Source organism: Delphinapterus leucas, chromosome 13, assembly GCF_059928025.1.
Source record: "Delphinapterus leucas isolate spDelLeu-1000000601 "Yukka" chromosome 13, BTC_Dleu_Yukka2, whole genome shotgun sequence".
Lineage (NCBI taxonomy): Eukaryota > Metazoa > Chordata > Mammalia > Artiodactyla > Monodontidae > Delphinapterus > Delphinapterus leucas.
In genome coordinates, this window is record NC_143141.1 from 11,838,516 (window position 1) to 11,852,324 (window position 13,809).

The following is a 13,809-nucleotide window of genomic DNA, read 5'->3' on the forward strand; positions in this document are numbered from 1 at the left end:
ATGAGAGCCGTGCAGGCAAAGGGAAGGACCACCCGTCATGGCGCCCTCGGTGACCCATGCCCCTTGGTGGCCCCCTGCAGCGCCCACCTGATAACCTGTGCTCAGCCCAGCATCCTCGGGAGAGAAAAAAACTGGGGCTTTCTCTTCCCACACCATGACTTTCCACTTCGCCTGGCTGCGTCGAAGTTGGGTGAGAACAAGATGAGGTTCCCCTGGGGCCCCCTCCATCACCCCCTCAACCACTCTTCCAACCGGGAAAAGTGTCCCCTGGCCGCCCGCCTTGGATGAAAGAGCCTTCCTCCAACTGTAAATTATTTCTAAACTGTATATCTTGTTTAATGAGTTTCAAAATTGAAAGAAAATACTTCTCCCACAATTACAGTCATTTTGTAACTAAACCCCGCAGTTTCCCAGCTCCTTCCAAACCTACTGATTTTAAAACAGAAAAATACTGTCGTTTCCCAACATGGTCTTTATAGAGTAAGCCTGGGTGTGTACAGGCGACCACTTGCCTCTCCGGGATTATCCTAGAGCTACTGGATTAAAGACAAATTAGGTAATATTGTATGCTGTTCTCTTTCAGAGAGATTCTGAAAGCCGGGTTTTAAGGGAAGCAGGGGCACATCAAAGCACACACCAGGGCCGTCAGGGACCTTGAGACCAGCGGAGGCGACAAGAGAAGCTGACCCCAGGAAAGACTTGGTACCTGGAGGCTGGAGGACTGTGTGCCAGTGAGGGCCTGCCATCGGCCATGGGACCAATGGGTGTGCCTACCAGGGCCTTCCAACATTGGGACAGGACCCACATACCTTTACAAAAATGAGCTATAATCCAGAGGTCCATGGCGTGACATTTCCTGGTGTCTGGTCACTGTTCTCAGTGGAAAAATAGAGATAATCCCCCTGCCCCCAAACAAGGCTTTAGATGGAGTGAACCCCACCTAAACTTGACCCTGTGTCCCCAGAAGATGCTTGGATTCCCACTATTGAGCCATAAATAAACTAGGGGTTCTACAGCTACCACAGTCTCAAAAATGGTGAAAAAGTGAGGCGGCATCCTGAGAATTTAGGACAGTGTGAAAAAGCCTTTTTTTCAGAGGCCAAATTTTACCTAGTGATGAATAAGTGACACTGTCTAAATGCCACAAATCACGTGATTCGAGACACAACGGGACCACGGACATGGTACGTGCCTGCCACGAAATACACAAGTCATTGTTTAGTGGGTAGGATCTCAGTTTGGGAAGGAGAAAGTGATGCTACACAACAATGTCACTGAACTGTCCACGTAAACATGGTTAAAATGGCAAATTTGACTTACACATATTTTATTACAATAATGAAAATAATAAAACATTTCTAAGATATAAAAAAAAAAAAAAAAAGCTAGCACAGAGCTGGCAAAGAAGAGGAGGAAATATCCACTCAAACGCCTGGATCAGGTTGGGTCAAATCTCCCTTCGACTTTTCAGTTACTTGAGCCAATAAGTTTATTTATTTATTTATTTTGGCCGCCCCACGCCTCATGTGGGATCTTAGTTCCCCGACCAGGGATGGAACCCGTGTCCCCTGCAGTTTAGGCACAGAGTCTTAAGCACTGGACTGCCAGGGAAGTCCCATAAATTTTTGTTTAAGTCTTAAAAGAAAAATTGGCCAAACATCAAGAGAAGCAACCATTTTGCCCTTTGCAAGGTCCAGGGGCACCGTGGGCAAGGGACTTCCAACGTACAGCAGTGACTCAGGTGCTGCGCAAACCGGGAGGCCCTCAACACACCCAAAGAGCTCTGAAAACCATGTAGGGAGTTCTAGCCCAAAGCCAAGCCAAGTGGTTCAGCCCCAGAGCTCCTTTTTTTCACTGGGAGTCAGTTTTCACCAGGTGGGAGACACAGAGCCATTGACCCCAAGCAAGCACTCAGCAGAAACCTTGCTTAGCCTCAGACACTTGTCATCTCGGATTTAAACTTGACCCGGCCTGCCCCTGCCGCAGGTGAGATAAAGGTCAGGGAACAAGAGAGTTCCCCACGAGGCTCAGAATCTCCATGGTTAATCACTTCCCACCCGATTTGACAGCCACAGACATTTTTCCCTCTTGCCCTCAGGCATGATCTTAACACAGGGTGAACTTGAAACTTGCATTTGAGGTACACACGCAAAGCTGACACATGAGAGCTGGAAGGACACTCAGAAGGCCTGACTCTCGCACGGACTGTGGCGGGATGTATCTGGTTTCCTCGGGAGGACAACACAGACCTTTGCACAGTGCTGAGAGTTCAACACTGGGGTCATCCCATCCAGAGATATGTAGTCATCTTTTGTCTAAAAGCCACATACCTTAATTACATGTGGATCCAATAAACTTCTCGAAAATCATTGTACAGATAGGGACCCGTGGATGTCAGGAAGACCAGTTACATGTCCCAGACTAAAAGTACCCATTTGGGAAACAAATTGCTACAGTCACCTTGAAAAACTGTTAGGCACTATCTTACAAAGTTGAACATACGTCTACCCCACGACCCGGTAGACCGAAGATAAATGAAAACACAAGTCTACACAAAGACCTGTACATGAATGGTCACAACAGCTCTATTCCTCATCACCCAAAACCAGAAACACCTTGAATGTCCATTGAGTAAAGTCAAATGGTGGTGCATCCATACAGTGCAAAGCCACTCAGCAAAAAAGAGGAACAACCACTGATACCCGAGATGACAAGCCTCAGGTAGATTCCGCTGAGGGAAAGAAGCCACATGCAAAGACTACACACTGCTCGATTCCATTTATCTGAAATTCTAGAAAAGGCAAAGCCATAGTGATAAAAAACAGGTCACTGGTTGCCGGGGCCAAGGTGGGGATGACTCCAAAGAGGTTAAAGGGGACCTCTTGGGGCGAAGGAGGGTTCTGTATCTCGATTGTGGTGGTAGTTATACAAGTATGTATAATCACCAACATTCATTAAGGGTGCTCTTAAAATGGGTTGATTTTCTGTTACACAAATTACATCTCAATACTTTTTAAAGGTCCCCTCCTCCGTTCTCCAAAAAATCAGTCTATAGACTCTGTCCCTGTCCTTCTTTAACAAACTTGCTGTCTGCACCTCTGTTCCGGCACAAAGCTGTGGTTACATGAAACGAGAGGCTGGGAGGGAATCCCTCGTGTCCCGTCCTTGCTAGAAAAAGGTGGTCTACGTCAGGGCACACCTTCAGAAAGCCAGAATGGGACCCACAGGCTGGCCGCTGATGTGTCCCAGGAAAAGCAGACAGACATAAAGCGATCCACCCCAGAGGGGATGCATTCTGTCACCCCACAGAAGAGGGGCCCCCAGAGAGGAGGGGTGCACCCCAGGTGATCACAGGTGAAGATGGAGCAGGTCATGCAGGTGCCCAGAGGGGAACATTGCCCCAAGGATTAACCCTGTGAGTTCCTGGACCACTAAAGAAAGGCCAGCATGATCTTTAGAAACTGGCCGTAAAAAACACGAAGGATCCCAAGGCGTAAACGCCACGAGCATCTGTAGCTCAAAGGAATAAGACGAGTCTGTGAAAGTCAGAGGGACAGGAACACAGCAGATGTAAGTACTGCGTCATCCCATAGAGCCTGGTCAGATTCTAGAGAACCAAACTTCTCTCTTTGTTCCTCTCTAGAAAACAAACCATGAAGCTGCTTCTTTCGGGGGCAAACAATGAAGGTCATCTATGTTATTTTTTCAAATTGACACATGCCCTGAGCCTGGGAAGATTCTTGAGCAGGCATGTGAAGTGCCCACGGTGGGAGTCTGCAGGTCAGCAAACTGACCACACTCCCTTCCCCCACCTCACTGACCTGGAAGGTGTTGAGCAAACACAGGACGACCAACGCTACCACATTACATGCCAACCGTTGCTACCAATTTCTGCGAAATAACAACGGCAGCATCACAGATTTTCTTGAAGCCAAAACCCCAAATAACACCAACAATACCGCAAGAGTCCCCAAATTAAAGGTTGCCACAGCCAGGCATGAAAGGGCTGTGAGGCACCCCCAGCCGTGGCCCTCAGTCTCTGCTGAACTCTGCCCACATTCCTGATTTCACAAGCCACAAGAAGGTGCTGGGCCATTTGCAACCAAACTCCAGGGAATTTGCAAAAATAGAGGAGGATAGCTAATGCCCCGACTCAGCAAAGAATCTACAACCTTCGCATTTCCCAGGGCTCCGGGTCAAACGAGCTTCCCCTACTCTACCTTCTGTCCTTCTTCCCCCCAAGGGCTACTCTCCTCAGCCTTGGGAGGAAGGAGGGTTCTCTGTGCTCTGTAGCCCCTCCAGGAGAAGAAATGGCCAATCATATCCTGTCTTTGGTTAGTTAACAAAAGATATAAGCTACAGGGGGAAAATGCGCAGGGTCGTTAGCTCATGAGTGGCCAAGCTGGATCTGCGTTCAGTGCTCTCTGCCTGCATTCTATACCCAGAGACACAACTAGGTTGTATTTAAATTGCCTGCCCCGAAGCTGAGCTTCTCTCCTGGAAAGGGAGCTTCTCAAACACCAGCAAGTGTATCTCAGAACTCTAAAATGAATAAAGAGATACCTGAATTAAGTAGAGGCAGGAGACCAGAAGGGGGAGCTCTCACGCCCTGCGACCACAGCACACAGTCCAACGGGAAGAAGAAAAACGCCTCTTCTTTCCTGGTGAGGACTCAGCCAATGAAAAGCCTGCTTGTTTACTATAACCCTCCCAACTTCCTCTTCCCCTCTATAAAAGCATTCTCATTCTCTTGCTGTAGGGAGACTTCCATGTGGCTCACCATTGTTGCAGACCCCAAGTTGCAATTCTCTGGTGATTCCTGAGAAACCCATCTTTGCTGGAGAAATATCCGGCCATCTATTTATTTCAGATCAACAGAACTACCGGCAAAGACAGAGGCCAACCGACCAGGGTTAGGGATCCGTGTGCTGTGGGAAGCCGTGACCAAAATGAGCGCATCCTCGAGACACCCCCCCCCCAGGTCTGCTCCAGGCATTCGCCCCCCAGCCTTCCTGTGCCTTTAGCCTCAGCCTCCATCTCCCCATCTGTAAAATGGGGCACCATGCTGTGACACGGGTGTGTCGTAAAGAAAGAATGAGATGAAATCAGAGAAAGGGAAACGCCTGCTCCCTTTGGATAAATGTGCATGTGCCATGTCCCTGGCAATGTTATTAGATATTTCAAACTATAAACTGTTAACCAAGATGATTACTGGAACAACCTTCCAGAAGTTATTAGCTTCCATTTAATAACAAGCCATTACCCACAAACAACCCATTAATTATCAGCCAACAAACGTCTTAAAGTTTCCAATGCTCGATGAATGATGTGTTTTGTTTTTTTTTTAAATAATAAAACTGGAATTCTCCTGCACTTGAATGAGTTGCACCTGCCTCTGGGCAGCTCGGCTGTTGGCTGACTGCAGGAACACAGCAGAAATCTGGGAACAGCCTTCTCTTGAAACGCCGAGACCTTCCAAAGTCCAAACCCCAGTTTAATCAGAAAGTGGCAGTTCCTGTGCAGGGACTTATCCCTGACCGGCGGGGCGGGGGGATGGCAAAGAGTCCCAGGGCTGGGGCTCCTCTCTGGCTGCCTCTCACTCCCCACTGCAGGGAGCACGTCCATCTGTCCGCCAGGGAGCCGTCACTGCGGGCTGTCCGCTGGGTGCAGCTGGAGAAGTCACGCTATCGCCCTCACACCCTGACCTCTCTCCTCTCTGCCCACCCTTGTGCTAAGCAGACATCCAGAGGAAGGAGTGGGAACACTGAAAAGCACCTCCGCTTCTGTTCCAGAGGCTTCGACATGCATCATTAGCTCGTTCAAACCTTGCAGCAGCTCCAAAGTAGCTATCATCACTCTCGTTTTTGCCAAGTTCACAGAGCAAATACGTGGCCAACGTGGGACTCAGGTGCGGGCCTGCCCGAGGGCATCACCCAGCCAGCCCACCACACCAAGCACCCTGACCCTTCACGGAAAAGCTTATTACACCCGCCCTGCGGGTCTCCCCCTCCGTGATTCTCAGCTCTGTGAGGGCAGACTGCCTTTTACTGACTTGTGTCTGCCACAATGTAGCTCCTAGGGGATGTGCAAGAAAAGTTTTTGAGATGAATGAATCTAGAAATCAGAGGCCAACCCACAATATATGCAGTTGACCCCCAGAGAATGTTTGGTGGGTGACTGAAGGGTGCTGTGGGCAGACACTTCTGGTGAGCGCTGCCCCACTTTGGATAAATGGGCGTGCGCTGTGCCCCTGGCAATGTTATTGCATACTGCAAACGCCTTGAGAGTATGGTGGCCAGGCAGAGGACTTCAAGCTTCCCAACCTCCCTGGTCCTATTCCAGGGAGAGGCTCGGTGAGGAAGGGATTCCTGGGACCTGCCACCCGTGTGGGGGGCAGGAGGGCGACACAGTGCAGTTAGCAAATCAGCCTGCCTCGCTCCTGTCCTCAGAGGACCTGTAGCTGCATCCTCCTCAGCACTAGCCTGGTGACACCTCAAGAAATTCCAGTGACCTAAGATTGGGCCAAATGAAGCTGCTCTCGAGTGGGTCCCTGGGGTGTAGATGTACACGAAGAGCTCCGTGGTTGGATGCTCTGAGGAGATGGCACAGGGGGAGAGAACTTCTTTATCGCAAGACCACCTTCATAAGAAGCTGTCAGCTTGCCTAGCCCACTCAAAAGAAAGTCCTAGAAAAAACAAACTTAGCTTCTAGTGTCCACACACCACCTCACACGCATTAGGATGGCTACTCTAAAAAAAAAAAAAAAAGAAAGAAATAATACATGTTGACAAGGATGTAGAGAAATTGGAACTCTTGTGCACTGTTGATGGGAATGTAAAATGGTGCAGCCACTATGGAAAACAATATAGCAGTTCCTCAAAAAATTAAAAATAGAGCCACATGATCCAGCCGTTCCACTTCTGAGTATATACCCATGAGAATTGAAAGCAGGTCTCAAACAGATATTTGTATACCCCCGTTCATAGCATTATTCACAATAGCCAAAAGGTGGAAGCAATCCAAGTATCCATCAACAGAGGATGGGAGAAACAAAACGTGGTCTATATATATATTGGAATAGCATTCACCCTTATAAAGGAAGGAAACTCTGACACCTGCTACAACATAGATGAACCTTGAGGACATTATGCTAAGTGAAACAAGCCAGACATAAAAGAACAAATACTGTGTGATTCCATTGAGGTAGAGTAATCAAATTCATAGACAGAAAGTAGAATGGTAGTTGCCGGGGTTTGCAGGGAGGGAAAAATGAGGAGTTAGTGTTTAATGGATACAGAGTTTCCATTTCATAAGCGGAAAACCTATGGAGATGGATGGTGGTGATGATCACACAATATGCATGTATTAAATACCACTGAACTATACACTTAAAATGCTAAAGATGGTAAATTTTATGTTGTGTATTTCACCACAATTTTTTAAAGTGTCCACACATATTAAAATTAAAAGCACCCAATCCTTGCTCCCCCATGGTTGACCGGATTACACTTTTTGTTTTGCTGTGATGTGTCTCCTCTTCAGTTTCACATCCATCTGGTGCCAATTTTATTAATGGCAGAATGAGATTCAAATCAACTTTCCTCCAGAGAAAGGATGAACCCGAGAAGCAGGCAACTTGCCAGGATCAAAGAACAGGAAAATAAGCCAGCATCAGTTCAGAAGGTGCTGCCCTGCAGCCTAGCCCTTCTGAAACCTGCCATGTGGGGGAAGGGGAAGGGGGCGGGGCAGAAGGAGGACCCGGTTACAATCCAAAAAATGTATTATCACTCTCCATCCGGGTTCAAAATGTTTCTTTCGATGAGTCACAAAGGTTAGCTGGGAGGCTCTTAAATTAAAAACCCACAGGGTTTTCCTTTTATAGACTGTCCTCAGGAGACCTCTCACTGAGTGTTCTCCCTCGGTCCTCATCCCCAACTGGCAGCTGCTCTAAGCATGTGTGTTTACAGAAATACCAGTAGTTATTGCATGTTCCCTTCCATGTGATTAAGCATTGCCATAAAGCCCAGGCTGGATTAGAAATAGATTTTTCCCTTCTGAGAAAGGCTGAATGGGGCAACGCCAGTGGCCATGGTGGGTGTCTTGTGCCACCTACTGGCCACTGATGGGATTACACAGCAATCGCCTTAGGGGTAGACAGGGCTTTGCCACCTGCCAGTGAGCAGGCCAGAACCGCTGCCCCGCCCACACTGCAGGGCAGGGGGTAACTGGGAAATGCCACCAACCAACCATCCCACACTGGAACTGATCTCCAGTCCTGTACTCCCTAGTGAAGGGCTCCAGTCACCTGAGCTATTGTCTAAGGAAGCAGCCCATTGGGTCTCTTGCTGCCAGGAGAAGGGCACTTCAGGACAAGGGGAACTTACATGGCAACACTGTTCACCACGTGCATGTTTAGACTTGGAGTTGAGGGGCGTGCACTCCACTGTGGTTTGCAACGTTATAGCACTTCCCAGGTAGCTTTGGACAAATGTATCTCTTTTGATCCTCATAACAACCTTATGAGGTATGTTCCATTGTTCTTATTTTAGAGGTGAGGAAACCAAAACACAGAGAGGTGGGCTTCCCTGGTGGCGCAGTGGTTGAGAGTCCGCCTGCCGATGCAGGGGACACAGGCTCGTGCCCCGGTCCGGGAAGATCCCACATGCCACGGAGCGGCTGGGCCCGTGAGCCATGGCCACTGAGCCTGTGCGTCGGGAGCCTGTGCTACGCAAAAGGAGAGGCCACAGCAGTGAGAGGCCCGCGTACCGCAAAAAAAATAATAAAAATAAAAGTAAATTTAAAAATTAAATAAAAAAATAACACAGAGAGGTCTGGTCACTGGGTTAAATACCTTTCTGTCACACAGAGGGAAATGAAGGGTTATTGGGGTACTTACTTGCTTGGAAGTGGAACTACAATTCAATGGTTCTTCTATTGTCTATTTTCCAAATCAAACACACCAACATAAAGATATCCGAGTATTCTCTTAACAGTTTGGAAGATCCTACTTGAAAGTTCCACAAGCAAATAAGCATCCTCACCTCTGTAGCCACTGCCTCATTTCTTGGTTCATTTCAACAAATATGGATTGACCATATTCTTCTGAGTTCCAGGCAGGGCAGTAGGAATGAACTAACTACTCCATCACTTACCTTATGATAGGGGCACTCTTGATGCCAACAAAAGTTTGGCTATTTCCCAAATAAAAATTAACCTTAAATAATGAAACTTTGTCACCATGGAGGGTATTCATGCTCTGAAGCCATTCACAAAGAGTTTGGGGCAAGCCATGCTCTCCTAGGTGACTACCTGGGGGAGTGACCCATGGGCAGGAGCCCAGGGCACAATGGGCTTCCTGGAGTGATGGAGGGTGGGCGATTTGAGCCCAGGTCCTGAGTTAGGACTGTGCTGGCACCATCATCCTGTTGGGCTGATATCCTGAAATCCAACGAGACCCTGGGGCTTCTGGCCTCCGGAAAGACGAGTGATCAGGCCACCGCAGTCACCAGCCTCCACCTGCAGCCACAAGGACCTTGGGCAAGGCTGTACAGACCCTGCTCCGGGGCAAGGCAGCCCTAGAGGAGGGAGCCTTAGGGAGAAGGAGGGAGACAGGAGAAGGGCAGGTGGGGTTTGCTGTCACTTTCTCCCCCATCCTCCAGGCCCACCAAGAGGCCACTTTCCTGTCTTCTCAAGAGCCATGTGTGAAAACATTTGATCAGCCCCATGACCATGTCAGGGAGGATGAAGAAAGCTCTCCACCACCCCCCACCCCTTCCACAGCCTGGCTCTTGTGCCCTTGCCACCTCTGACTGCCCGGAACCTCTCGTAACCTGCCCCCAGCCCCAGTCCTCCCTCTCCGGTGCCCTCGCAGACCCACTGTGTTCTGGGTTGTCTCCCCTACCTTCACCTTGCACATTCCCTTCATTCGCCCCACCCTCACCGAAACTCAGTGCCCTTGTAGTCAACCCCAGAGGTCTGCACCCACCTCATTTGATCAGAACATGTCCTGTGCTTACTACCTTTTTACTCCCCACTCCATGGACTCACGGTGGGAACTCACACTAAACGCCATCTTGAGAACGGTGGTTTGTTTGTGTGGTGGTTTCTGTGTGCCCGCCTAGTTTTTCTCCTCCTGCCCCATGCCCCCCCTCCTCCCCCTTCTTTTATAAGAACCCAGCATGTAGGAACTAAATTTATTTCATGCATATAAACCCAGGCACTTGACTAAATTACTGTGATGAATAACAGAGCAGAAACAAATAAAAAAGTGGAAACTGACATCAACTCTTTAAACAAGTATTTTCTTAATTTAAATAAATAAAGGACCAAATAAACTAGAACCTCAGTCTTCCTGTCCCATCAGTGCTTAGCAGTAGCCAGAGAGAAAACAACTTTGTACTTCAGGGAGTGATGTCCTTTTTGACCACAGTACTCCCAGCCATGACCATGACTTTCAGCGGCCCTATCTCTGGCCCTGCTCACGGAGCCTGTAACTCATAGGCCCCCTGAACTTCTGCACCCACTACACAGGAACGCTGGACTGCGTGACCCAGTCAGCGCAATCCAGGATTGGCGCATAACATCATTTAACCTAAAAGCTCACTGAACAGGGAACATTAGCATGGACCCAATTTCTATCAACAGGATAAAAATTACTTAACTTCTCTGAAAGAGAAATGGTCTCTAGATTAATCAACATCCATAAATACATTTGAGCTTCCTAATAAGTTGTCCTATAAATACTGCACATTATTTCTAATTAAAACAATATAAATTCCTCACACTCATGTAACCCTTTACACTTTCAAAATACTCTCCGTATGTTGTCATGGTAGCCCCTCAAGAACTACATGCAGTGATAATAAATACAATCCCTGTACATTAACAATTTAATATGCTGATATTTCCACAATAATTTTAAAGTACAAATCCCCTAAGCATATATGTCCTCTGAAGCAGTTGAGTACTATGTCCTGGAGAATTTTTGCACAGCAACCTGGACGCTCTGTGTTGCTGTTCAGGCCTTCTCCCAGTAGGGGGCACTCTAAGCCAACCTAAGTACACCCAACTAGGCACCATCAGCGCCGGATACCTGGCTAAGGCCTAAGGGGTTTCATGCATCAGCCAGACCTCCCAACAACCCCGGAAGGCAGGGACTGGGCTGTGTTGGCCATGATCCCATATTCAGTGCCAGAGAGTTGGTATAATTACCTCCTGGAACAACAGACCATATTTGGAGCCACGCTCTCTCCCTAAGGCGTTCTCTAACCCTCAAAGGCCTTCTACCTAAAATGAAGGAGCACTTGAGTTTTGTTTCCCTCTCAGACCTATGAGGGGAAAAGGAAAGGAGGCCTTAGTAAGACCATGCCTGTCCCCTGTGCTGGGGAGGCCATCCAGCTAGGCCTAAGTGGTCACAGAAAGAGAAGGAGAAAGGCCTTGGTAGTCTAGGGGGTCCTCAGACAGCCTGCTTGCTGTGGGCATTTCTCAGCCTCCTTTGGGGAAGAACAAGCAGCCATTCCCAGAAGAGGGATCAACGGGCCACAGAGGTTCTCCCCCAGCCCAGAATCACCTCTTCCCTCCCCCACCTGCCCTGCTACCTCCAACTCCAAGTGGCCCCCCCCCCACGCACCACGACCCTCAGTGTCAATAAGCCACACCCCCGTGTGAGTGCCCTCCCACGCTGACTCTGGGCGTGGCCATGTGTTTCCCTTTCCGTCCTTTTATTAACATGTGTGTTAAAAGCGTGGGGTTGGGTCTTGTTTTTTTATGCAATCCGGCAATTTCTGCCTTGAATTTCTGTCCTACCACTTTTCACCTACTGCAAGAAACTCTCGTAGCCCAGCCTCAGGCTGCCATGAAGGGACTCACCTTTTCCTTGTGGTTGGATGGTAGGGAAAGCCATTGTTTGGGAGAGTCTAGGCTCATCTTTAGGTCCACCTCCTGCAGGGCTCACAACCCAAGCACCACAGGAATGTGTATGCTCTCTGCATTCTCTCTGCTGACCAGCCCCTTCTCCGGTGCTACTTCCCCAGCAAAATTCCAGGGGAAGGGAGAGAGTTGTTGGGCAGGGAGATGGATATTTGCATGTGGAACTCTTTCAGACCCTAACAGCTTCCCCGCACCCAGGACGCTTCTTCTCATTCTGTGCTCACCTGCCCCCAGAGAACTCCAGGGCTCTCAACTCACCTGTAGGGGGTGTGTCCCTCTGCAATTCAGCCCATCGCAGCTTCCTTACATCTACCAGTCTTTGAAAACCCCAGGAAACGTATGCTTTTTATTCCATATAGTTAATTCTTTTATCAACATGGGAGGAAATTGTTTATATCTTTCTACATCGTAATTGGAAGCAGACAACCCTATCTTGCTTAAGCCACTGACATTTGTGTTTCCGTTATACAACCAAGCTTAATTCCTGGGCTCATAGTATAGAAAAGACAATCACAACTAGCACTGAAGGTGTCCACACAGGCGCCTGTCTCACTGGAACTGTCTCTCCTGTCTGCAAGCAGCTGTGGCCACTACAAGATTCAAAAATTGAATTTGAAAACATTTGTACTGAGTCCAAGATCTCCAGCTTGCTGGCGATTTCCCATACCTCCTCTTATTACAATCCACTTACTTCATATATTTAAGTTTTCTTCTGGCCCTTACTGACACTTCAGTTTGATACTCAGTGAACACTGAGAAATTCCGTGCATGCCCCCCAGCAATCATGTCTACTCTGCTTTCCATGCACATATTTTGCATCTCATGGCAAAGCTCCCATAAGCTCATTCATTCCTTTGCGTCTCATTTTCTACAAATATAATCATTTTCTATTAGTCAGACGGGAGAGTGCTTGGAACGGCACAGTGTCTCACAAATCTGGGATCTACCTTGGATCTCTTCCCAACAGTCACAAACATTTTCTAGCTCAGGGGCACTTCTCTCGCCCTTAGCATCACAAGAGAGACCTAGAGGCCACATCTGCCTGCAACGCCGGCCTCCATGGAAGACTCACATGTCTTCTGCTCTCCACCAGCAGGAGAGGGGGCACTGAGGTCTCTGGGGAGTGTGTGGCCTTGAGCACCTTTGTGCAGAGCCGGTCTCAGGGGACGTAGCCTCGGGACGGCACAGAGGAAATAATCCGAGCTATTCAGGAGGGTGTTGAGGACAGAGAGGGGAGAACAACTGTGCCTGCAGAAGTCAATCTCCCAGTCCCAACTCCACCTCACCCCATCAAAACCCAAACGGCTCATCGCAAAACACAACCAGCCCTTACACTAGTGAGAAAAATGGGTCTCTCTGCACACGAGACCATTAAGCAGAAACCAAATCAGGCTGGCCATCTCCTCTTTGCTTGCGCCAGGGAAGGGAAGGGAAGTCTGCAGAGGAAGAAAGTACAAAACAGCACAATTCTTTGCTTTCTTTTTTTAAAACTTTTACAATTTTGAAACTATTGTAGATTCACATAGAGTTGCAAGAAATAATACAGAGAGCCCATATGTCCTTTACCCAGGTTCCCATGGTACCAACTTGAGTAACTACAGCACAATATCCCCAGCAGAAGAGGAGTTCTGAGGTCTCTGGTGCGTCTGGCCTCAACCACAAAATTGCCATTATTACAATCCATCCACCTTATTTATACTTCACTGCTTTTACATTCACTCAGTTGTTTGTGCGTGTGTGTGGTACTATGCAATTTTATCACATGTGTGGATTTGTGTGACCACCAGCAGAGCCAACATACACAACAGTCCCATCACAAGGATTCCTCATGTTATCTCTTTAATAGCCACTTCACTTCCTACCCTCACTTCCTACCCTCAT

General features: G+C 48.3%; 1 protein-coding gene across 1 annotated transcript in view; it reads left to right on the top strand.

Annotated features, from left to right (window-relative positions):
• LOC149747682 (uncharacterized) overlaps positions 1-13,809 on the top strand; it is a 27,092-nt gene continuing 13,283 nt past the window's right edge. The window contains exon 1 of the mRNA XM_089894200.1: positions 1-190. Within this exon, the coding sequence (XP_089750326.1) occupies positions 1-190 (190 nt within the window). The remainder of the gene's footprint in view (positions 191-13,809) is intronic.